Raw genomic sequence first — 24,816 nt, 5'->3', positions numbered from 1 at the left:
CAGGGGAGTGCGGTGTAATGCAGTGCTTGGTGGTATGGTGCAGGGGAGTGCGGTGTAATGCAGTGCTTGGTGGTATGGTGCAGGGGAGTGCGTGTAATGCAGTGCTTGGTGGTATGGTGCAGGGGAGTGCGGTGTAATGCGGTGCTTGGTGGTATGGTGCAGGGGAGTGCGGTGTAATGCAGTGCTTGGTGGTATGGTGCAGGGGAGTGCGGTGTAATGCAGTGCTTGGTGGTATGTGCAGGGGAGTGCGGTGTAATGCAGTGCTTGGGTGGTATGGTGCAGGGGAGTGCGGTGTAATGCAGTGCTTGGTGGTATGGTGCAGGGAGTGCGGTGTAATGCGGTGCTTGGTGGTATGGTGCAGGGGAGTGCGGTGTAATGCAGTGCTTGGTGGTATGGTGCAGGGGAGTGCGGTGTAATGCAGTGCTTGGTGGTATGGTGCTTGGTGGTATGGTGCAGGGGAGTGCGGTGTAATGCAGTGCTGGTGGTATGGTGCAGGGTAGTGCGGTGTAATGCAGTGCTTGCCGGTACGGAGCTTGGTAGTGCGCTGCTTGGCGGTAATGATGCAGAACTCATCGTCGCGGTCACCTGTCACTCACCTCCTTCCGTACTCCACCCACTTGTCGTATTCATCCTTCCAGTACCAGATCCAGTCCGTGGTCAGGATGAAGTGCGGCGGTTTGGACGTGGAGGGACGGGGTGGAAAGACGCCGGATTTTTAGGGACCGATAAGTCATGGCGTCAAAGTCCACCAAAGCGATCCTATAAGAGAAGGAAATCCGTGAGGGGGGGTCGGGGGTCACAGGGTCGTGTGTAGGATCCTGTCTGTACCTGGAGTTGGGGTCACAGTACGCCCGCTCAGTGCGCTCCATGTCTGCTAAATCCGTCCAGACGCCATCGGTACAGACCTGCCAACGGTACGGGAGGTGATAGTGATCCCGCACACAGCGCTCTGAGAGGGGATATAAGGAAGACGTCCATATACAGTATACAGGGAGGGGTCATATACAGTATACGGGGAGGGGTCATATAGAGAATACAGGGAGGGGTCATATACAGTATACGGTGGAGGGGTCATATACAGTATACAGGGAGGGGTCATATAGAGAATACAGGGAGGGGTCATATACAGTATACGGGGGAGGGGTCATATACAGTATACAGGGAGGGGTCATATACAGTATACAGGGGAGGGGTCATATACAGTATACGGGGAGGGGTCATATACAGTATACAGGGAGGGGTCATATACAGTATACAGGGAGGGGTCATATACAGTATACAGGGGAGGGGGACATATACAGTATACGGGGAGGGGTCATATACAGTATACGGGGAGGGGTCATATACAGTATACGGGGAGGGGTCATATACAGTATACGGGGAGGGGTCATATACAGTATACGGGGAGAGGTCATATACAGTATACGGGGAGGGGTCATATACAGTATAGAGGAGGGGGAGGGGTCATATACAGTATACAGGAGGGGGAGGGGTCATATACAGCATAAAGGAGGGGGAGGGGTCATATACAGTATACAGGAGGGGGAGGGGTCATATACAGTATAAAGGAGGGGTCATATACAGTATAAAGGAGGGGGAGGGGTCATATACAGTATACAGGAGGGGGAGGGGTCATATACAGTATAAAGGAGGGGGAGGGGTCATATAAAGTATAAAGGAGGGGGAGGGGTCATATACAATATACAGGAGGGGGAGGGGTCATATACAGTATACAGGAGGGGGGGTCATATACAGTATACAGGAGGGGGAGGGGTCATATACAGTATACAGGAGGGGGAGGGGTCATATACAGTATAAAAGGAGGGGGAGGGGTTCATATAAAGTATAAAGGAGGGGGAGGGGTCATATACAATATACAGGAGGGGGAGGGGTCATATACAGTATACAGGAGGGGGAGGGGTCATATACAATATACAGGAGGGGGAGGGGTCATATACAATATACAGGAGGGGGAGGGGTCATATACAGTATACAGGAGGGGGAGGGGTCATATACAGTATACAGGAGGGGGAGGGGTCATATACAGTATACAGGAGGGGGAGGGGTCATATACAGTATACAGGAGGGGGAGGGGTCATATACAGTATACAGGAGGGGGAGGAGTCATATACAGTATAAAGGAGGGGGAGGGGTCATATACAGTATACAGGAGGGGGGAGGGGTCATATACAGTATACAGGAGGGGGAGGGGTCATATACAGTATACAGGAGGGGGAGGGGTCATATAGAGCATAAAGGAGGGGGTCATATACAGTATACAGGAGGGGGAGGGTTCATATAAAGTATAAAGGAGGGGGAGGGGTCATATACAGTATACAGGAGGGGGGAGGGGTCATATACAATATACAGGAGGGGGAGGGGTCATATACAGTATACAGGAGGGGGAGGGGTCATATACAGTATAAAGGAGGGGGAGGGGTCATATACAGTATACAGGAGGGGGAGGGGTCATATACAGTATAAAGGAGGGGGAGGGGTCATATACAGTATACAGGAGGGGGAGGGGTCATATACAATATACAGGAGGGGGAGGGGTCATATACAGTATACAGGAGGGGGAGGGGTCATATACAGTATAAAGGAGGGGGAGGGGTCATATACAGTATACAGGAGGGGGAGGGGTCATATACAGTATACAGGAGGGGGAGGGGTCATATAGAGCATAAAGGAGGGGTCATATACAGTATACAGGAGGGGGAGGGTTCATATAAAGTATAAAGGAGGGGGAGGGGTCATATACAGTATACAGGAGGGGGGAGGGGTCATATACAATATACAGGAGGGGGAGGGGTCATATACAGTATACAGGAGGGGGAGGGGTCATATACAGTATAAAGGAGGGGGAGGGGTCATATACAGTATACAGGAGGGGGAGGGGTCATATACAGTATAAAGGAGGGGGAGGGGTCATATACAGTATACAGGAGGGGGAGGGGTCATATACAATATACAGGAGGGGGAGGGGTCATATACAGTATACAGGAGGGGGAGGGGTCATATACAGTATAAAGGAGGGGGAGGGGTCATATACAGTATACAGGAGGGGGAGGGGTCATATACAGTATACAGGAGGGGGAGGGGTCATATAAAGTATAAAGGAGGGGGAGGGGTCATATACAGTATACAGGAGGGGGAGGGGTCATATACAGTATACAGGAGGGGGAGGGGTCATATACAGTATACAGGAGGGGTCATATACAGTATACAGGAGGGGTCATATACAGTATACAGGAGGGGTCATATACAGTATACAGGATGGGGAGGGGTCATATACAGTATACAGGATGGGGAGGGGTCATATACAGTATACAGGAGGGGGAGGGGTCATATACAGTATACAGGAGGGGGAGGGGTCATATACAGTATACAGGATGGGGAGGGGTCATATACAGTATACAGGAGGGGTCATATACAGTATACAGGAGGGGGAGGGGTCATATACAGTATACAGGAGGGGGAGGGGTCATATACAGTATACAGGAGGGGGAGGGGTCAGACACGGTTTCTCACCTTTAAAACTGCAGCTGCTTATTAAGAAGTATAGGCAGATCTCCTCGATGGGTGGGGGGGATGCAGATTTTTGGGGGGATGCAGATTTTTGGGGGGCTGTAGACTTCTTGGGGGTAGTAGATTTCTGGGGGGATGCCGATCTCTCATCTGTGAAGGAGAGAATAGATTAGTAATGTCTGTCTAATCCTGTGATATTATGGCGTCATACACAGCAGTCTGGGGGTCCATCACGTCTTCACAACTACCCCCCTAGGCCTCGTACCTTTAGTGTTGGGTATCGGCGCGGTGGAGCCGCCGTTCCTGATGGCGTTGGCGTTCAGGTAAATCTCCAAGATCCCGGGGAGGAGGGTGGCGGCCAGTCCCCACTTCTGCATCTTCCGCTTGGTGTCGTCTTCCGACAGGTCATGTGACCTCTTGCATTGGCTCCCGAACCTGCAGTCGCCCTGGAGGAGGTGCTGGCAGACGTGGAGCTTATTGCAACCGGACTGAAAGGTGCAGGAGCCGTAAGGACCATCGCCGCGGTTATAGTGCGAGCAGGCCTGGAAAGACCACCAAGACCACCGACATCATCACCACGAACATCGACATAATCCCCAAGACCACCCACATCATCACCAAGACCACCCACATCATCACCAAAACCACCCACATCATCACCAAGACCACCGACATAATCACCAAGAACATCGACATTATCACCAAGACCACCGACATTATCACCAAGACCACCGATATAATCACCAAGAACATCGACATAATCCCCAAGACCACCCACATCGTCACCAAGACCACCCACATCATCACCAAAACCACCCACATCATCACCAAAACCACCGACATCATCACCAAAACCACCGACATGATCAGCAAGACCAACGACATAATCCCCAAGACCACAACATCATCACCAAGAACATCGTCATAATCACCAAGAACATCGACATAATCCCCAAGACCACCGACATTATCACCAAGAACATCGACATAATCACCAAGACCACCGATATAATCACCAAGAACATCGACATAATCCCCAAGACCACCGACATTATCACCAAGACCACCGATATAATCACCAAGAACATCGACATAATCCCCAAGACCACCCACATCGTCACCAAGACCACCCACATCATCACCAAGACCACCGACATAATCACCAAAACCACCGACATAATCACCAAGAACATCAACATAATCCCCAAGACCACCGACATCATCACCAAGACCTCCGATATAATCACCAAGACCACCGACATAATCACCAAGACCACGCACATCATCACCAAGACCACCGACATAATCACCAAGACCACCGACATAATCACCAAGAACATCGACATAATCCCCAAGACCACCCACATCATCACCAAGACCACCGACATAATCACCAAGAACATCACATAATCCCCAAGACCACCCACATCATCACCAAGACCACCGACATAATCACCAAGACCACCGACATAATCACCAAGAACATCGACATAATCCCCAAGACCACCCACATCATCACCAAGACCACCGACATAATCACCAAAACCACCGACATAATCACCAAAACCCCTGACATAATCACTAAGACCACTGACATCATCACCAAGACCACCGACATCATCATCAAGACCACCGCCATAATCCCCAAGACCACCGACATCATCAAGAACACCGACATCATCATCAAGACCAATGACATCATCACCTAGACCACCGACATCATCACCAAAACCACCGACATATTCACCAGGACCACCAACATAATCACATAGAACAACCTAGTGGAAGACCCCCAGCGGAGGAAACCTCTAGGGATCCACAGCTGGTTGATTGGATCAGTGGATCCAAACCAGGGTGCCTCCAGCTGTTGCAAAACTATAACTCCCAGCATGCCTGGACAGCCAAAGGCTGAAGAGTCGGGTGACCACCCAGGGGGAGCTGTAGGGACCCCCAGGAGCAGATAGAACAAGGACCCCACAGTATTATCCCGGTACATACATCTGGCAGGAGGCCGGGGTCGTTCTGTAGCAGTAGATGCCGCAGCTCCGGTATGGACACGCCGGTCAGGTGATGCTTCTTGAGGATCCCGGCCACCTGCACGCCATCGATGGAGTGAGAAAACTTACAACGCGGCCTGAAAGAGAAGAGATGGAGAAGTATTACCCCCGGACCCCCGTCAGTGACTAGTATTACCCCTGGACCCCCGTCAGTGACTAGTATTACCCCCGGACCCCCGTCAGTGACTAGTATTACCCCTGGACCCCCGTCAGTGACTAGTATTACCCCTGGACCCCCGTCAGTGACTAGTATTACCCCCGGAACCCCATCAGTGACTAGTATTACCCCTGGACCCCCGTCAGTGACTAGTTTTACCCCCGGACCCCCGTCAGTGACTAGTATTACCCCCGGAACCCCATCAGTGACTAGTATTACCCCTGGACCCCCGTCAGTGACTAGTATTACCCCTGGACCCCCATCAGTGACTAGTATTACCCCCGGACCCCCGTCAGTGACTAGTATTACCCCCGGACCCCCGTCAGTGACTAGTATTACCCCTGGACCCCCGTCAGTGACTAGTATTACCCCTGGACCCCCGTCAGTGACTAGTATTACCCCCGGAACCCCATCAGTGACTAGTATTACCCCTGGACCCCCGTCAGTGACTAGTATTACCCCCGGACCCCCATCAGTGACTAGTATTACCCCTGGACCCCCGTCAGTGACTAGTATTACCCCCGGACCCCCATCAGTGACTAGTATTACCCCTGGACCCCCATCAGTGACTAGTATTACCCCTGGACCCCCGTCAGTGACTAGTATTACCCCTGGACCCCCGTCAGTGACTAGTATTACCCCCGGACCCCCATCAGTGACTAGTATTACCCCTGGACCCCCGTCAGTGACTAGTATTACCCCCGGACCCCCATCAGTGACTAGTATTACCCCTGGACCCCCATCAGTGACTAGTATTACCCCTGGACCCCCGTCAGTGACTAGTATTACCCCTGGACCCCCATCAGTGACTAGTATTACCCCTGGACCCCCATCAGTGACTAGTATTACCCCTGGACCCCCATCAGTGACTAGTATTACCCCTGGACCCCCGTCAGTGACTAGTATTACCCCTGGACCCCCGTCAGTGACTAGTATTACCCCTGGACCCCCGTCAGTGACTAGTATTACCCCCGGACCCCCATCAGTGACTAGTATTACCCCTGGACCCCCGTCAGTGACTAGTATTACCCCCGGACCCCCATCAGTGACTAGTATTACCCCTGGACCCCCATCAGTGACTAGTATTACCCCTGGACCCCCATCAGTGACTGGTATTACCCCTGGACCCCCATCAGTGACTAGTATTACCCCTGGACCCCCATCAGTGACTAGTATTACCCCTGGACCCCCATCAGTGACTAGTATTACCACCGGACCCCCATCAGTGACTAGTATTACCCCCCGGACCCCCATCAGTGATAGGTCTTACCCCTGGACCCTACATCAGTGACTAGTATTACCCCCTGGACCCTCTATCAGTCATTAGTATTACCCCCGGACCCTCTTTCGGTGACTAGTATTACCCCCTGGACCCTCCATCAGTGACTAGTATTACCCCCGGACCCTCTATCAGTCATGAGGATTACCCCCGGACCCTCTGTCGGTGACTAGTATTACCCCCGGACCCTCTGTCGGTGACTAGTTTTACCCCTGGACCCTCTATCAGTCATTAGTATTACCCCCGGACCCTCTATCAGTCATTAGTATTACCCCCGGACCCTCTATCAGTCATTAGTATTACCCCCTGGACCCTCTATCAGTGACTAGTTTTACCCCTGGACCCTCTATCAGTCATTAGTATTACCCCCGGACCCTCTATCAGTCATTAGTATTACCCCCGGACCCTCTATCAGTCATTAGTATTACCCCCTGGACCCTCTATCAGTCATTAGTATTACCCCCGGACCCTCTGTCGGTGACTAGTATTACCCCCGGACCCTCTATCAGTGACTAGTATTGCCCCCGGACCCTCTGTCGGTGACTAGTATTACCCCCGGACCCTCTGCCGGTGACTAGTATTACCCCCGGACCCTCTGTCGGTGACTAGTATTACCCCCGGACCCTCTATCAGTCATTAGGATTACCCCCGGACCCTCTGTCGGTGACTAGTATTACCCCCGGACCCTCTGCCGGTGACTAGTATTACCCCCGGACCCTCTGTCGGTGACTAGTATTACCCCCGGACCCTCTGCCGGTGACTAGTATTACCCCCGGACCCTCTGTCGGTGACTAGTATTACCCCCGGACCCTCTGCCGGTGACTAGTATTACCCCCGGACCCTCTGTCAGTGACTAGTATTACCCCCGGACCCTCTATCAGTCATTAGGATTACCCCCGGACCCTCTGTCGGTGACTAGTATTACCCCCGGACCCTCTGCCGGTGACTAGTATTACCCCTGGACCCTCTGTCGGTGACTAGTATTACCCCCGGACCCTCTGTCGGTGACTAGTATTACCCCCGGACCCTCTGTCGGTGACTAGTATTACCCCCGGACCCTCTGTCGGTGACTAGTATTACCCCCGGACCCTCTGTCGGTGACTAGTATTACCCCCGGACTCTCTGTCGGTGACTAGTATTACCCCGGACCCTCTGTCAGTGACTAGTATTACCCCCGAACCCTCTGCCGGTGACTAGTATTACCCCCGGACCCTCTGTCGGTGACTAGTATTACCCCCGGACCCTCTGCCGGTGACTAGTATTACCCCCGTACTCTCTATCGGTGACTAGTATTACCCCCGGACCCTCTGTCGGTGACTAGTATTACCCCCGGACCCTCTGTCGGTGACTAGTATTACCCCCGGACCCTCTGCCCCACATTCTATGGATTATTCGCTCCTCCGCTCTCACCGGTTGCAGCTGCCCAGGATGAAGTATCGGCAGAGATGGAGTTGCCCGCAGTCTCCGGCGCAGTCCTGGTTGCGGTTGGTGCAGATCCTCAGGGGACTGACATACACCACCACCCGATCCTCATCCCGCCTCCTTATCACTAAGCTCCGCCCCTCCTCCTCCTCAATCAGGCAGGACATCTTCTCAGGGGCCAACCTGAGGGCCCGGGCCAACTGCCCCTGCTCCATAGCACCCCCATTGGAGCACAGCACTTTGCAGAGTCGTAGGCACAGAGTGTCGGCCATCTTGGGGCCCCTAACCTGTAATCTATGGCAGCTATGTGATACAGACCGGGCCCCTGATAAATAAATGTGACCCCTAAAATGTGTTATTTGTACCTAAAACCCTCCAAATCTATAAAACAGGGGCCACAACCATAATAATGAGCCCCCCAAAACTAAAACCCCTTAAAACATGGGATCCGGACCCTAAACCCTGAGATTTATCACCCCTGACCCCCGAATCTGGGGTCACAGAGGGAAGCACCCCAAAATCCTCTCCTCAAACCGATCTGACTGTCGCATCCGTCACAGATGATCGGCTGATCCAGAGTAGCTCCGGTGTGCTGTTCTGCCCGGTGAGTCTGCTCCCGGGACCCCGCCCCGCCCCCCTCCGCCGTCACCAGGATACAGAATCAAGGAATTATGAAGAAACGAAACTGAAACCTCGGAACAATCCCTCAGCACCCGCCACTCTGCCACTGCGCATGCGTCACCCTCGCCTGATAAGATACAGGGGTCTCCATAACATACACAGGGGTCTCCATAACAAGATACAGGGGTCTCCATAACATACACAGGGGTCTCCATAACAAGATAAAGGGGTCTCCATAATAAGATACAGGGGTCTCCATAACAAGATACAGGGGTCTCCATAACAATATACAGGGGTCTCCATAACATACACAGGGGTCTCCATAACAAGATAAAGGGGTCTCCATAATAAGATACAGGGGTCTCCATAACAAGATACAGGGGTCTCCATAACAAAATACAGGGGTCTCCATAATAATATACAGGGGTCTCCATAACATACACAGGGGTCTCCATAACAAGATACAGGGGTCTCCATAACATACACAGGGGTCTCCATAACATACACAGGGGTCTCCATAACAAGATACAGGGGTCTCCATAACAATATACAGGGGTCTCCATAACAAGATACAGGGGTCTCCATAACAAGATACAGGGGTCTCCATAACAATATACAGGGGTCTCCATAACAATATACAGGGGTCTCCATAACAATATACAGGGGTCTCCACAACATACACAGGGGTCTCCATAACAATATACAGGGGTCTCCATAACAATATACAGGGGTCTCCATAACAATATACAGGGGTCTCCATAACAAGATACAGGGGTATCCATAACAATATACAGGGGTCTCCATAACAATATACAGGGGTCTCCACAACATACACAGGGGTCTCCACAACATACACAGGGGTCTCCATAACAATATACAGGGGTCTCCATAACAATATACAGGGGTCTCCACAACATACACAGGGGTCTCCATAACAATATACAGGGGTCTCCATAACAATATACAGGGGTCTCCATAACAAGATACAGGGGTCTCCATAACAATATACAGGGGTCTCCATAACAATATACAGGGGTCTCCACAACATACACAGGGGTCTCCATAACAATATACAGGGGTCTCCATAACAATATACAGGGGTCTCCACAACATACACAGGGGTCTCCATAACAATATACAGGGGTCTCCATAACAATATACAGGGGTCTCCATAACAATATACAGGGGTCTCCACAACATACACAGGGGTCTCCATAACAATATACAGGGGTCTCCATAACAAGATACAGGGGTCTCCATAACAATATACAGGGGTCTCCATAACAATATACAGGGGTCTCCACAACATACACAGGGGTCTCCATAACAATATACAGGGGTCTCCATAACATACACAGGGGTCTCCATAACAATATACAGGGGTCTCCATAACAATATACAGGGGTCTCCATAACAAGATACAGGGGTCTCCATAACATACACAGGGGTCTCCATAACAAGATACAGGGGTCTCCATAACATACACAGGGGTCTCCATAACAATATACAGGGGTCTCCATAACAATATACAGGGTCCCCTTAATATGCACAAGGCCCCTATTACAGAGACAAGGGCCCCTATAGCAGACAGGGACCTCACTACAAACAGCCCCCCCCCCCCATAGCAGACACAGGGACCCCAAAACTGACACAGGCACTCCAATGAATGTCCCATTGCCCCTATAAGAGACACAGTGGCCCTGATACCATACTGGGGCCCCCATAACAGTCACAGTGCCCTATAACAGCCCCAGCTGCTCCCATAGCACAAAGGACCCTCATGACAGACACAAGACCCCCAAAAAAGAGGCCGGGCCCCCATAACAGCTCCAGATGCCCACATAACAGACACAGGTCCCCATAACAACCCTAGTGCCCCCATTACAGCCCTAGGTGCGGCCATAACTGACAGGTGCCCCTGGACAGACAGAGTTGCCCCCATAACAGTGACAAGTTTCCCCATATTGGACTCACCGAGGACACACCATTTAGCAGGGACAGAATCACATATGATAGGATTAGATACACTGCTCAAAAAACAGTATCACACATGATGGGCTGAGATACATTGGATCAACAGACAGGATCACACATGATGGGCTGAGATACATTGGGTCAGCGGACAGGATCACACATGATGGGCTGAGATACATTGGGTCAGCAGACAGGATCACACATGATGGGCTGAGATACATTGGGTCAGCGGACAGGATCACACATGATGGGCTGAGATACATTGGGTCAGCAGACAGGATCACACATGATTGGCTGAGATACATTGGGTCAGCGGACAGGATCACACATGATAGGATTAGATACATTGGGTCAGCGGACAGGATCACACATGATAGGATTAGATACATTGGGTCAGCGGACAGGATCACACATGATGGGCTGAGATACATTGGGTCAGCGGACAGGATCACACATGATAGGATTAGATACATTGGGTCAGCGGACAGGATCACACATGATGGGCTGAGATACATTGGGTCAGCGGACAGGATCACACATGATTGGCTGAGATACATTGGGTCAGCGGACAGGATCACACATGATTGGCTGAGATACATTGGGTCAGCGGACAGGATCACACATGATAGGATTAGATACATTGGGTCAGCGGACAGGATCACACATGATGGGCTGAGATACATTGGGTCAGCGGACAGGATCACACATGATTGGCTGAGATACATTGGGTCAGCGGACAGGATCACACATGATAGGATTAGATACATTGGGTCAGCGGACAGGATCACACATGATAGGATTAGATACATTGGGTCAGCGGACAGGATCACACGATAGGATTAGATACATTGGGTCAGCGGACAGGATCACACATGATAGGATTAGATACATTGGGTCAGCGGACAGGATCACACATGATGGGCTTGGATATAAGGGGCTGTGTATAAAATCGGGGGGGGGGGGGGGGGGGGTGCTGCACCCTCTGTTACTCCCCCCCTTCCCCCCCCCCCCCCCCTCCATATAGTGACATATAGTGATGATAATAGCTGTACACCGGCTCTGCTGAGCATATACAGTGGGGCAAAAAAGTATTTAGTCAGCCCCCAATTATACAAGTTCTCCCCTTATAAAGATGAGGCTGTAATTATCATCATAGGTTATAACCTCAACTATGAGACAGAATGAGAAAAATCCATAAATCACATTGTCTGATTATTAAAGAATTTATCTGCAAATTATGGTGGAAAATATGTATTTGGTCAATAACAAAAGTTCCTCTCAATACTTTGTTATATCCCTTTGTTGGTAATGACAGAGGTCACATGTTTTCTGTCTTCACAAGGTTCTCACACACTGTTGCTGGTATTTTGGCCCATTCCTCCATTTAGATCTCCTCTAAAGCAGTGATGTTTTGGGGCTGTCGCTGGGCAACACAGACTTTCAACTCCCTCCAAAGGTTTTCTATGGGGTTGAGATCTTGAGACTGGCTAGGCCACTCCAGGACCTTGAAATGCTTCTTACAAAGCCACTCCTTCGTTGCCCAGGCGATGTGTTTGGGATCATTGTCATGCTGAAAGACCCAGCCATGTTTCATCTTCAATGCCCTTGCTGATGGAAGGAGGTTTTCACTCAAAATCTCACGATACATGGCCCCATTCATTCTTTCCTTTACGCGGATCAGTCGTCCTGGTCCCTTTGCTGAAAAACAGCCCCAAAGCATGATGTTTCCACCCCCATGCTTCACAGTAGGTATGGGGTTCTTTGGATGCAACTCAGCATTCTTTCTCCTCCAAATACGATGAGTTGTGTTTTTACCAAAAAGTTCTACTTTGGTTTCATCTGACCATATGACATTCTCCCAATCCTCTTCTGGATCATCCAAATGCTCTCTAGAAAACTTCAGACGGGCCTGGACATGTACTGTCTTAAGCAGGGGGACACGTTTGTTACTTTGGTCTCAGTTCTCTGCAGATCATTCACTAGGTCCCCCGTGTGGTTCTGGGATTTTTGCTCACTGTTCTTGTGATCATTTTGACACCACGGGGTGAGATCTTGCGTGGAGCCCCAGATGGAGGGAGATTATCAGTGGTCTTGTATGTCTTCCATTTTCTAATAATTGCTCCCACAGTTGATTTCTTCACACCAAGCTGCTTGCCTATTACAGATTCAGTCTTCCCAGCCTGGTGCAGGTCTACAATTTAGTTTCTGGTGTCCTTCGACAGCTCTTTGGTCTTGGACATAATGGAGTTTGGAGTGTGACTGTTTGAGGTTGTGGACAGGTGTCTTTTATACTGATAACAAGTTCAAACAGGAGCCATTAATACAGGTAACGAGTGGAGGACAGAGGAGACTCTTATAGAAGAAGTTACAGGTCTGTGAGAGACAGAAATCTTGCTTATTTGTAGGTGACCAAATACTTATTTTCCTCCATAATTTGCAAATAAATTCTTTAAAAATCAGACAATGTGATTTTATGGATTTTTTCTCATTCTGTGTCTCATAGTTGAGGTTATAACCTATGATGATAATTACAGCCTCATCTTTATAAGGGGGCTGACAAAATACTTTTTCCCCCACTGTAAGAGATTACAATGCAGTTATAGCCAGTGGCTGCAGGGGGCGTCTTCTGTCATCAGAGTCATTCATTTTTCCTGTCTTTTTCATCCAGCTGAGGTCGCCATGAAGACTTTTAGTCACACAGTACGAGTAGGTAGGTAGGTGAATTAGGGGGTTGGTAGGTAGTTCCTCGCCATTATAAGGTAAATAGGGCCCCCAAAATGTAGGTCCTCCCCATTAGGTAGGTCCTCCTCATTAGTTAGTTATGTACCCCTATTAGGTAGGTAACTCCTCCCATTAGGTGGGTAGGGCCCCCAATAGGTAGGTCCCTCCCACAGGTAACCCTGTGTTGAGTTAGCCCTCACCATTAAGTGGGACCCCCCCCCCCCCCAGTAGGTAGACAAGTAGGAGTTCACTCAGCAGTAGATAGGTAGAGCTGCTGGTAGGTTGATCCCTTTAGTTAAGTCCCCCCAAGTGGGGAGGGAGAACGAGGATCAGCGTGGGAACGGAGGTGGTTAGGAGACCAGTTTTTTTATTATTATTTTTTAAAGATTGACAACCCCTGTTGGAAAGGGCTGACAAAAACCTAGGTGCCATAGCGACCTGGCACCTGGGATTTGTGGAGCCCTGTAGTAAACTATGTGTTTATAGTCTGGATATTGGGTCCCTATTCTCAAGACAGAGGATCACCTGTAATCGTGGGACAACACCTTTAAAGGGGTACTCCGATGCTCCATGACGTCACGGCCACACCCCCTCGTGGCTGCATGCCCCCTCCCATAGACATAAATGGAGGGGGCGTGATGTCATGAGGGGGCGTGGCTGTGACATCACGGTCATTGCTGCAGGAACCTGGCATTTGTTTAGAATGCCGGGTGCTGCGGGAGATCGCCGGGGCCAGAGCAGCGGGCCCCCCGCCATCAGACATGTTATCCCCTATCCTTTGGATAGGGGATAAGATTTCTAGCAGCAGAGTACCCCTTTAAGAATGAACAAAGGTTAAAATTTACTTACGGAAATGTTTTCTTTCCATGAGTCCCGAGGCGGCACACAAAGGGTTAACATCACTTTTCCTCCTACTGGACAGAAGATGATCTAACAAGAGTAATTAAGCAATTAACCAGAAGTAGCCCAGCCTGGGTATCCATTCCCATAAATAACCCCCAGAGACCAGGACACACGTTAGTATGCAGCAAAAAAAAAAATTTATTAGGGTGGGTAACTGTGCCGCCTCGGGACTCATGGAAAGAAAAAATTTCGGTAAGTAAATTTTAACCCTCCATTTCGTCCCTCGGCGGCACACAAAGGGATATAGCAAGCAGTAAATTAAAGGGGGGGGGGTAAGGAAGAAGCCGCTTCCAGCACATGCCTGCCAAAGGACGCCTCTCTGCCAGCCATGAGGTTTAACTTGTAATGGTTGATAAAGGTGTCTGGTGATGACCATGTTGCAGCCCGACATATGAGATACAGTGAAACCTGGGCTAGGCTAGCCCAAGAGGTGGAAACTGATCTTGTTGAGTGGGCCCGAACTCCAATCGGGCAGTCTTCACCACGGATAGAGTAACACAAAGCAATTAGACCTTTGATCCAACGTGCCAAAGAGGCCTTGGAAGCCGGCTTGCCCTTGTTTGGACCCATAAACTGCAAGAACAAAGCATTAGACTGCCTAAAGTCCTTGGTCCTGTCCATATAAGAAAGGACAGCTCTCTTGACATCAAGAGTATGAAGAGAAACCTGCCGACTATCGAGAGGAGTTGGATGAAAGTCGGGCAAAAATATTTCTTGATTAAGGTTGACGTCAGAACAAACCTTCGGCCTGAATGAGGGATCCAGACGGAGAATTAAGCAATCTTCCTGAATCTTCATGTAAGGATGCTGTATGGATAATGCCTGGAGCTCAGAAACTTTTTTTGCTGATGTAATGGCTACTAGAAGAGAGTCTTCCATGATAGCAACTTAAAGGGGTACTCCGGTGCTTAAACATCTTATCCCCTATCCAAAGGATAGGGGATAAGATGCCTGATCGCGGGAGTCCCGCCACTGGGGACCCCCGGGATCATGCACGCGGCACCCCGTTTGTAATCAGTGCCGGAGCGTGTTCGCTCCAGGACTGATTACCGGCGACCGCAGGGCCGGCGGTGTGTGACGTCACGCCTCCGCCCCCGTGTGATGTCACGCTCCGCCCCTCAATGCAAGCCTACGGGAGGGGGCGTGATAGCCATCACACGCCACCAGCCCTGCGGTCGACCATAATCAGACCCGGAGCGAACACGGATAGGGGATAAGATGTTTAAGCACCAGAGTACCCCTTTAATATCTGCATCCTGAATAGGTTCAAAGGGATGACCTTCCAGAGTATGGAGAACTGAAGGTAGATCCCAATGAGGGACTGGAGGAGTCACAGAAGGTCTAAGGTTGGCAATTGCTTTGAAGAACCTGGAAACCAAGGCGCTATTGGAAAAGGAACCTTGGTAGAAATTATTGATGGCTGAGAACTGAACGCGTAGAGTGTTAGGTTTCAGGCCTTTATCGAAGCCATCTTTGAGGAACTCCAGAACCTGAGATAAAGATGGAGAGACCACATTGTGAAGCATACACCATGAGCTGAAGAGCTTCATCACTCTGGAATAGACCTTAAGAGTAGACGGCTTTCTTGAGGCGGCCAGCAAGTTGATTACTTCCTCCGAAAAACCTTGTGCAGACAACATCACCCTCTCAGCAGCCAGGCCGTGAGTCTCAACCTGTGCAATGCTGGATGACAAAGGCCTTCTTGAAGAAGCAAATCCGAAAGAAGAGGGAGCTCCCAAAGACAGCCTCTCGAAAGCCTCCACCCGAGTTGGAACCAAGCCCTCCTGGGCCAAAACAGGAGTACTGCAAGGACTGTGGCATGTTCCTCCTTGATCTTCAGCAGCATCCGTGGTATGAGGGGAAACGGAGGGAAGGCATAGAGAAATCTGTTGCTCCACGGAAATGAAAGGCCGTCCAGATGATCGGGGAGGTCCTTGCGATAGATGGAGCAGAAGGTAGGAACCTTCCGGTTTGCTCTTGTGGCCATGACATTCATCTCTGGCTGGCCAAATTTTTCGACCAACTGGAGAAAAATCTTGGGGTTGAGGCTCCATTCTGCTGGGTTGAAGTTCTTCCTGCTCAGGAAGTCCGCCTGAAGATTCAGGGATCCCCGGAAGTGTACTGCATGCAGTTACACCAAATGGTCTTCCGCTCAGGACATTAGTGGGTGACACTCTTCCATCATATGACAAGATCTCGTACCTCCCTGTTTGTTCAGATAAAAAAACGATGGGAGGTTGTCTGACTGAACCAGGAATCGGAAGCCCTGTAACACAGAAGAAAAATGGATTAAGGCTAGACGTACCGCTCTAAGCTCTTCACAGTTGGAAGACAGAGATGCCTCTGACTTGTTCCATGTGCCCTGAACCCATTCGAACCCAAGATGTGCTCCCCAACCACTGGCAGAGGCATCTGTGGTAAGGAGAACCTGAGGAACAGCCCTTAAAGACCTGCCTGACTCAATCTTATTTGGACGCAACCACCATTTCAGGTCTTTCCTAGTGTAATTAGACAGGACCATTAGTCCGTCTAAGCCCCAGGGTCTCCTGTTCCACTGGTTCAAAATATCAGACTGAAGGGGTCTCATATGAGCCCTTCCCCAAGGCACCGCATCTAGAGCTGACGTCATTAGGCCAAGGACGCTCATGGCAAACCGAACCGAGAACTGTGAGGACTTCAACAGACAATTTACCTCCGAATTCAGCTTGCAGAGCCTGTCTTCTGATAGAAACAACCTCATCGCCACTGAATCGATCCGGAATCCCAGAAACTTCCCTTGTGAAGTTGGAGAGAGGTGAGACTTCTGAAAGTTGAGCAGAAAGCCATGATCTTGAAGGACTGCGATGGTCAGCTGAAGATGATATTTCAAAGCTTCTTCCGAGTGGGCTAGGATCAGCCAGTCGTCTAGGTACGGGATGAGGTTCACTCCCTGAAGACGAAGATGGGCAGCCAGAACAACAGTCACTTTCGTAAAGACTCTGGGTGCAGAGGATAGCCCGAAAGGGAGGCATGTGAACTGATAATGAAGAATCTCTTGGTTTACCAGCACCGCCGACCTTAGAAATTTCCTGTGATATTTGACAATTGGTATGTGAAGATAGGCATCTTTCATATTGATTGTAGCCTTCTTCTAGTAGTGACAGAACGGATCTGATTGTTTCCATTCTGAAACGTTTCCTGACGATGTAGGTATTCAGGTAAGTGAGATCGATGACTAGTCTCCAAGATCCACCCTTCTTGGGGACAGCAAAGATTCTGGAGTAGATGCCAAAACCTCTTTGAGAGATTTGGACAGGCTCCAGTGCACCCTTCAGCAGGAACTCTGATATCAGAGGAAGGACATGAGGGTCTTGTCTGTTCAACACAAACTTGTTTGGTGGAGTGGTTGTCAGTTCCAGTGCGTACCCCTTTGTAATGATAGAGTTTACCCACGAGTCTGATGATGTTTTTAACCATTGCGAGGCAAAATGGAAAAGCCTGGCGCCTACTCGGGGCAAACATGAGTTGGCGTCAAAAGCCCTTCCCCTTCTCCCCACCCTGGGGCGACTTCTTCTTGTAAGTAGTGGTTTGAGGGCGAGACTGACGCCTTTGTCTTCCTCTCTGAGAATTGTATCTTCTGTGGGGCGGGGAGAATCTGGACTGTCTCCTTTTAGGTTGAAACTTAGGTTTCTTGGAAGGGGAAGAAAAAAAACACACCTTTTTTATTGCTCATTCCCTTCAATATGGGGGTCAACTGAGAGCCAAAAAGTTCTTGACCTTCAAAGGGTAATGAACAACAATGTTTTTTAGCAGGTATATCGCCAGACCATTCTTTTAACCAGAGTGCACGCTAGCTTCATCTTAGGGAGGTCTTGTAGAATCTCTTCCCTGGGTACCCCATCCTGAAGATCGCTGGTTAATTGTGAAAGCCAAATGCGGAGAGCATGCCCCACAGAGATAAAGGCCATAGAAGCTTTACATGCTGCCGCGGCTGAACTGTAAATTCTTTTCAGAGACCCTTCAGCTCTTCTATCCATCTGATCCCTCAATAAAGATGATTCATCAGACGGGAACATAGATTTTTTAGATAGTCTAGCGACCACCAAATCTACCTTAGGAGGGGAATCCCATGCTGACGTGCTTCCTGGATCTATCTTGTAAGTGGTTTTGAACCTGGACCCCAGGTCAGACTTCTTTTCAGGTTTCAGCCACTCGGCTTTCATAAGGGGGTCCAGCAAGGGTTGTCCTGGAAAGGATAGAGAGGAAGATTGAGGAAAATAAAAAAGAGATTCCCGATACCAAGCCCCAATGACCACCGCCTAGGTTTAAAATGCCCCACATGTTTCTTCCGACTGGAAGAGGAACATGGATCCCAAAGTATGCTGGAGGTCTGAGGACTCCCAGACAGAGCCAGCATAGCGTATCCCGGCGGGGATAAATACCTAAAAGAAAAAAGATCATAGAAAGTCCGTAGGACAGAAGAAAAAACACGTGTGTCCTGGTCTCTGGGGATTATTTATGGGAATGGATACCCAGGCTGGGCTACTTCTGGTTAATTGCTTAATTGTTTAATTACTCTTGTTAGATCATCTTCTGTCCAGTAGGAGGAAAAGTGATGTTAACCCTTTGTGTGCCGCCGAGGGACGAAATGGAATGGTTCATTATTCCAGATCCACTTGGTCTTCCACGGCTGTTTTGGATAAATCATTGGCACAAAAAAGAAAAAAAAATGAAAATAACTTATATCATCTGAATATGAATCAGGCCAATTGTCTGAATCTGATGATCCCATGACTACTGAGAAGATTTAAAAAAAAAAAACAGAACAGAGAAGTGTCCAGGACGAGAAGTACGAGAGGGTACTCCCGCGGAAATCTTTTTTTTTTTTTTAAATCAACTGGTGTCAGAAAGTTAAACAGATTTGTAAATCACTTCTATTAAAAAATCTTAATCCTTCCAGTACTTTTTAGGGTCTTTATACTAAAGGGAAATCCAAAAAAGAAATGCACTTCCTCTGATGTCATGACCACAGTGCTCTCTGCTGTCCATTTTAGGAACTGTCCAGAGTAGGAGAAAATCCCCATAGCAAACATATTCTGCTCTGGAGAGTTCCTATAATGGACAGCAGATGTCAGCAGAGAGCACTGTGGTCATGACATCACAGGACATGCATTTCTTTTTTTGATTTCTCTTTAGTACACAGCCCCTAAAAAGTACTGGAAGGATTAAGATTTTTTAAAAGAAGTGATTTACAAATCTTTTTAACTTTCTGGCACCAGTTGATTTAAAAAAAAAAAAACAGTTATCCCCTATCCTTTGGCCAAATTTATAACCTACAAGAGCTTAAAGAAAGAGCCCATACGATTCACGACAAAAAGCCCAACAAGGGTAGATCTTCAGGATCCATCAAAAGTACCATCCATCTATTTAGACTTAGAGCTCCATCCCTCCTTATTTACAGCTTTGCCGATCCCGATCCCTTCCCCCGTTTATATATTCACCGAAATTATAGCAGAAATAGTAGGACATCTTCGTCTTCGGCCCACCTGCTCCTAAAGACAAATAAAATTCAAAGATGACTCCGTCTAGTCAGAAGGTAGCGTTAGAAGAAGGGCTCAAGTCCTGCAGGAACGCTTGGGAACTGAGTTTCTGCACTTTTTCCCACGTTTAGACTCAAGGAAAATGTCATTTCTTCTACACAAGACATCAAGGAGACGTTGTGTCAGTTCCAAAGGAAGAATATTGGCGCTATAGGGTCCATCTTGTATCCCAGCCATCCCATGGAGCCGGGCCCGTTAGAGACTTCTAAAAAACGAGAGCTGTCTCTGTGTAATAAAAGTCCAACAGGGTTCGACAAGATTATTCCATTGTCCCTTCAGGTCAGAAAATCTCTTTGCTGGTGGATGCATTTTTAAAAAAAAATCTAAAAAGAGCCGAGGCACGTGCTCCCAATCACCAAAAGTGCAAGAAAAAGTGTCACCCTAAAAAAAGTGCACAAAGGATGCCGTCTATCGCAAGCCCTTTCCTGACTGGAGAGAGGCCCCGCAACAAACCTTACCCTTCACCTCCGGGCCAAAAGGTACCTGCGAGGTTCCAGGTTCAATGTCCCTTTTCGTGAAGCTATTAAGAGACCCCAAAAGCTTCCGGAATCTACCTAAGCGTTAATCAGGGTATCGGCCCACAGAGCCATATACAGTTGGTATATGCCAATATAGTTGGTATATCCCATGCGGGAGGACCTGGGGTTTTTGCAGGGAGGTGAGGAACCTGATGGCCACACACACCTCCCCTAGACCGGCAGGAAGGACACCCAAAAGGGCTACCAGAGGGTAGATCTAACATCAGAATCCATAATACAGTGATCCCTCAACATATGATGGTAATCCGTTCCAAATGGACCATCGTTTGTTGAAACCATCGCATGTTCAGGGATCCGTGCAATGTAAAGTATAGGACAGTGATCTAAAACCTGCGGACCTCCAGATGTTGCAAAACTACAACACCCAGCATGCCCGGACAGCCGTTGGCTGTCCGGGCATGCTGGGTGTTGTAGTTTTGCAACATCTGGAGGTCCGCAGGTTGAAGACCACTGTTAGAGGAAGTTGTACTCACCTGTCCCTGCCGCTCCGGACCGTCACCGCTCGTCACCACTGCCCGGGATGTCGCCGTCCATGGCTGTCGCCGCGTCCCCGAGGTGACCCCGACGCTCCGGTAAGGCCTCTGCTTCCCCGGCATCCTCGCTCTATGTTGCCGTCATCACGTCGCTACGCACGCCGCTCCTATTAGATGACGGGACGGCGTGCGCAGCGACGTGATGACGACGATGCAGGGGATCCCGAAGAGGACGCGCCGGAGCCCTGAGGACAGGTAAGTGATATCACCGGACCACACGGGGCACTGTAAACGGCTATCCGGTGGTGGCTGAAGCAGTCTGCGCTGCCGGATAGGCGTTTATGCGATGGCCCCGACATACAAAAGCATCGTATGTTGATGCTGCCATCACCATGTGATGGCCTCTGAGAGTGATCGTATGCTGAAATGATTGTATGTTGGGGCCATCGTAGGTCGGGAGGTCACTGTATCTACAGGCACATGTCAAGTAGGTTGGGGAACTCTGAACGCCATTTGGGAGACCTTGAAGCAAGTGAAACCTCTTTGTATATTATTTGTAGTATCTCACCGGTAGCTCACCTATGGGACAATAGTCTCTGTAGATACTATAGTCAGAATAACCGAGCCAGGATTAAAGGGGTTATCCAGGAATAGAAAGACAGAGCAATTTTTTTTTTATTTTTTTTTTAAACAGCTCCATGTCTGTCCCCAGGTTGGGTGTGGTATTACAACTTGGCTCCATTCACTTCGATGGAATTGAGTTGCAGAGCCACACCCAACCTGGAGACAGACAGGGAGTATTTTTTTTTTAAAGAAATTAGCTCTGTTTTTCTTTTCCTGAATAACCCCTTTGATTTGGACAATGATATTGTATGGCGCCCGTATTAAATTGTTCCGTTACAAGCTCCATTTTGTATATAGCTAATGTTCAGACACAGATTCCAAGGCTTCGCACGTGATCTGCAAGTGTGAACCTTCCCTTTGTTTATGAAAACAGGTTTTGTGGCCTGAGGCAGACACATTGGAATGAGCTCTGAGGTTAACTCTTAAAGGGATACTCCAGTGAAAAACTTTTTTTTTCATATCAACTGGCTCAAGAAAGTTATACAGATTTGTAAATGACTTCTTAAAAAATCTTGATCCAGGGCAGCGGTGACGGTCTGGAGCGGCGGGGACACCCCGGGGACGTGATGACGGCAATGGAGAGCGAAGATCCAGGGCAGTGGTGACGGTCTGGAGTGGCGGGACACCCTGGGGACGTGATGACGGCAATGGAGAGCAAAGATCCAGGGCAGTGGTGACGGTATGGAGCGGCGGGGACACCGTGGGGACGTGATGACGGCAATGGAGAGCGAAGATCCAGGGCAGTGGTGACGGTCTGGAGTGGCGGGACACCCTGGGGATGTGATGACGGCAATGGAGAGCGAAGATCCAGGGCAGTGGTGACGGTCTGGAGTGGCGGGACACCCTGGGGATGTGATGACAGCAATGGAGAGCAAAGATCCAGGGCAGCGGTGACGGTCTGGAGCGGCGGGGACACCCTGGGGACGTGATGACGGCAATGGAGAGCGAAGATCCAGGGCAGTGGTGACGGTCTGGAGTGGCGGGACACCCTGGGGATGTGATGACAGCAATGGAGAGCAAAGATCCAGGGCAGCGGTGACGGTCTGGAGCGGCGGGGACACCCTGGGGACGTGATGACGGCAATGGAGAGCAAAGATCCAGGGCAGCGGTGACGGTCTGGAGCGGCGGGGACACCCTGGGGACGTGATGACAGCAATGGAGAGCGAAGATCCAAGGCAAGGGTGACAGTCTGGAGCGGCGGGACACCCTGGGGACGTGATGACGGCAATGGAGAGCGAAGATCCAGGGCAGGGGTGACGGTCTGGAGCGGCGGGACACCCTGGGGACGTGATGACGGCAATGGAGAGCGAAGATCCAGGGCAGTGGTGACGGTCTGGAGCGGCGGGGACACCCCGGGGACGTGATGACAGCAATGGAGAGCGAAGATCCAGGGCAGTGGTGACGGTCTGGAGTGGCGGGACACCCTGGGGACGTGATGACGGCAATGGAGAGCGAAGATCCAGGGCAGTGGTGACGGTATGGAGCGGCGGGGACACCGTGGGGACGTGATGACGGCAATGGAGAGCAAAGATCCAGGGCAGCGGTGACGGTCTGGAGCGGCGGGACACCCTGGGGACGTGATGACAGCAATGGAGAGCGAAGATCCAAGGCAAGGGTGACAGTCTGGAGCGGCGGGACACCCTGGGGACGTGATGACGGCAATGGAGAGCGAAGATCCAGGGCAGCGGTGACGGTCCGCAGCAGTAGGGACACCCCGGGGACGTAATGACAGCAATGGAGAGCGACTATCCAGGGCAGCCTCGATGGTCCGGAGCGGCGGGGACACACTGGGGACGTGATGACGGTGATGGAGAGCGACGATCCAAGGCAGAGGTGATGGTCTGGAGCGACAGGACACCCTGGGGATGTGATGACAGCAATGGAGAGCGAAGATCCAGGGCAGCGGTGACGGTCTGGAGCGGCGGGGACACCCTGGGGATGTGATGACAGCAATGGAGAGCAAAGATCCAGGGCAGCGGTGACGGTCCGGAGCGGCGGGGACACCCCGGGGACGTGATGACAGCAATGGAGAGCGAAGATCCAGGGCAGCGGTGACGGTCCGGAGCGGCGGGGACACCCCGGGGACGTAATGACGGTGATGGAGAGCGACGATCCTGGGCAGCGGTGACGGTCCGGAGCGGTGGGGACACCCTGGGGATGTGATGACGGTGATGGAGAGCGACAATCCAGGGCAGCGGTGACGGTCTGGAGCGGCGGGGACACCCCGGGGACGTAATGGCAGCAATGGAGAGCGACGATCCAGGGCAGCCTCGATAGTCCGGAGCGGCGGGGACACCCTGGGGACGTGATGACGGTGATGGAGAGCGAAGATCCAGGGCAGCGGTGACGGTCTGGAGCGGTGGGGACACCCTGGGGACGTGATGACGGTGATGGAGAGCGACAATCCAGGGCAGCGGTGACGGTCTGGAGCGGCGGGGACACCCTGGGGACATGATGACGGCAATGGAGAGCGACGATCCAGGACAGCGGTGACGGTCTGGAGCGGCGGGGACACCCTGGGGACATGATGACGGCAATGGAGAGCGACGATCCAGGGCAGCGGTGACGGTCTGGAGCGGTGGGGACACCCCGGGGACGTAATGACAGCAATGGAGAGCGAAGATCCAAGGCAGCGGTGACGGTCCGGAGCGGCGGGGACACCCCGGGGACGTAATGACGGTGATGGAGAGCGACGATCCAGGGCAGCGGTGACGGTCCGGAGCGGTGGGGACACCCTGGGGATGTGATGACGGTGATGGAGAGCGACAATCCAGGGCAGCGGTGACGGTCTGGAGCGGCGGGGACACCCCGGGGACGTAATGGCAGCAATGGAGAGCGACGATCCAGGGCAGCCTCGATAGTCCGGAGCGGCGGGGACACCCTGGGGACGTGATGACGGTGATGGAGAGCGAAGATCCAGGGCAGCGGTGACGGTCTGG

At 50.8% G+C, this 24,816-nt stretch overlaps 1 protein-coding gene and 1 pseudogene across 1 annotated transcript; both read right to left on the bottom strand.

The window, feature by feature from the left end:
• Nucleotides 1-577: 577 nt before the first annotated feature.
• On the bottom strand, nucleotides 578-9,083 carry LOC130323315 (protein mono-ADP-ribosyltransferase PARP12-like; annotated as a pseudogene).
• A 6,057-nt stretch (nucleotides 9,084-15,140) lies between these two features.
• Nucleotides 15,141-20,064, bottom strand: LOC130323316 (uncharacterized). The gene is made up of 5 exons (XM_056553134.1): nucleotides 20,058-20,064; nucleotides 18,779-18,887; nucleotides 17,355-18,331; nucleotides 15,942-16,928; nucleotides 15,141-15,235 (listed from the first exon to the last, which is right to left on the bottom strand). Exons 1-5 carry the CDS (start codon nucleotides 20,062-20,064, stop codon nucleotides 15,141-15,143), a joined length of 2,175 nt encoding a protein of 724 aa, XP_056409109.1.
• Nucleotides 20,065-24,816: the final 4,752 nt, after the last annotated feature.

This window comes from Hyla sarda, unplaced genomic scaffold (assembly GCF_029499605.1).
Source record: "Hyla sarda isolate aHylSar1 unplaced genomic scaffold, aHylSar1.hap1 scaffold_2451, whole genome shotgun sequence".
In the NCBI taxonomy this organism is placed as follows: Eukaryota; Metazoa; Chordata; class Amphibia; order Anura; family Hylidae; genus Hyla; species Hyla sarda.
The sequence above is the reverse complement of the archived record's forward strand: the minus strand, read 5'-3'. Positions and strand labels throughout refer to the sequence as shown.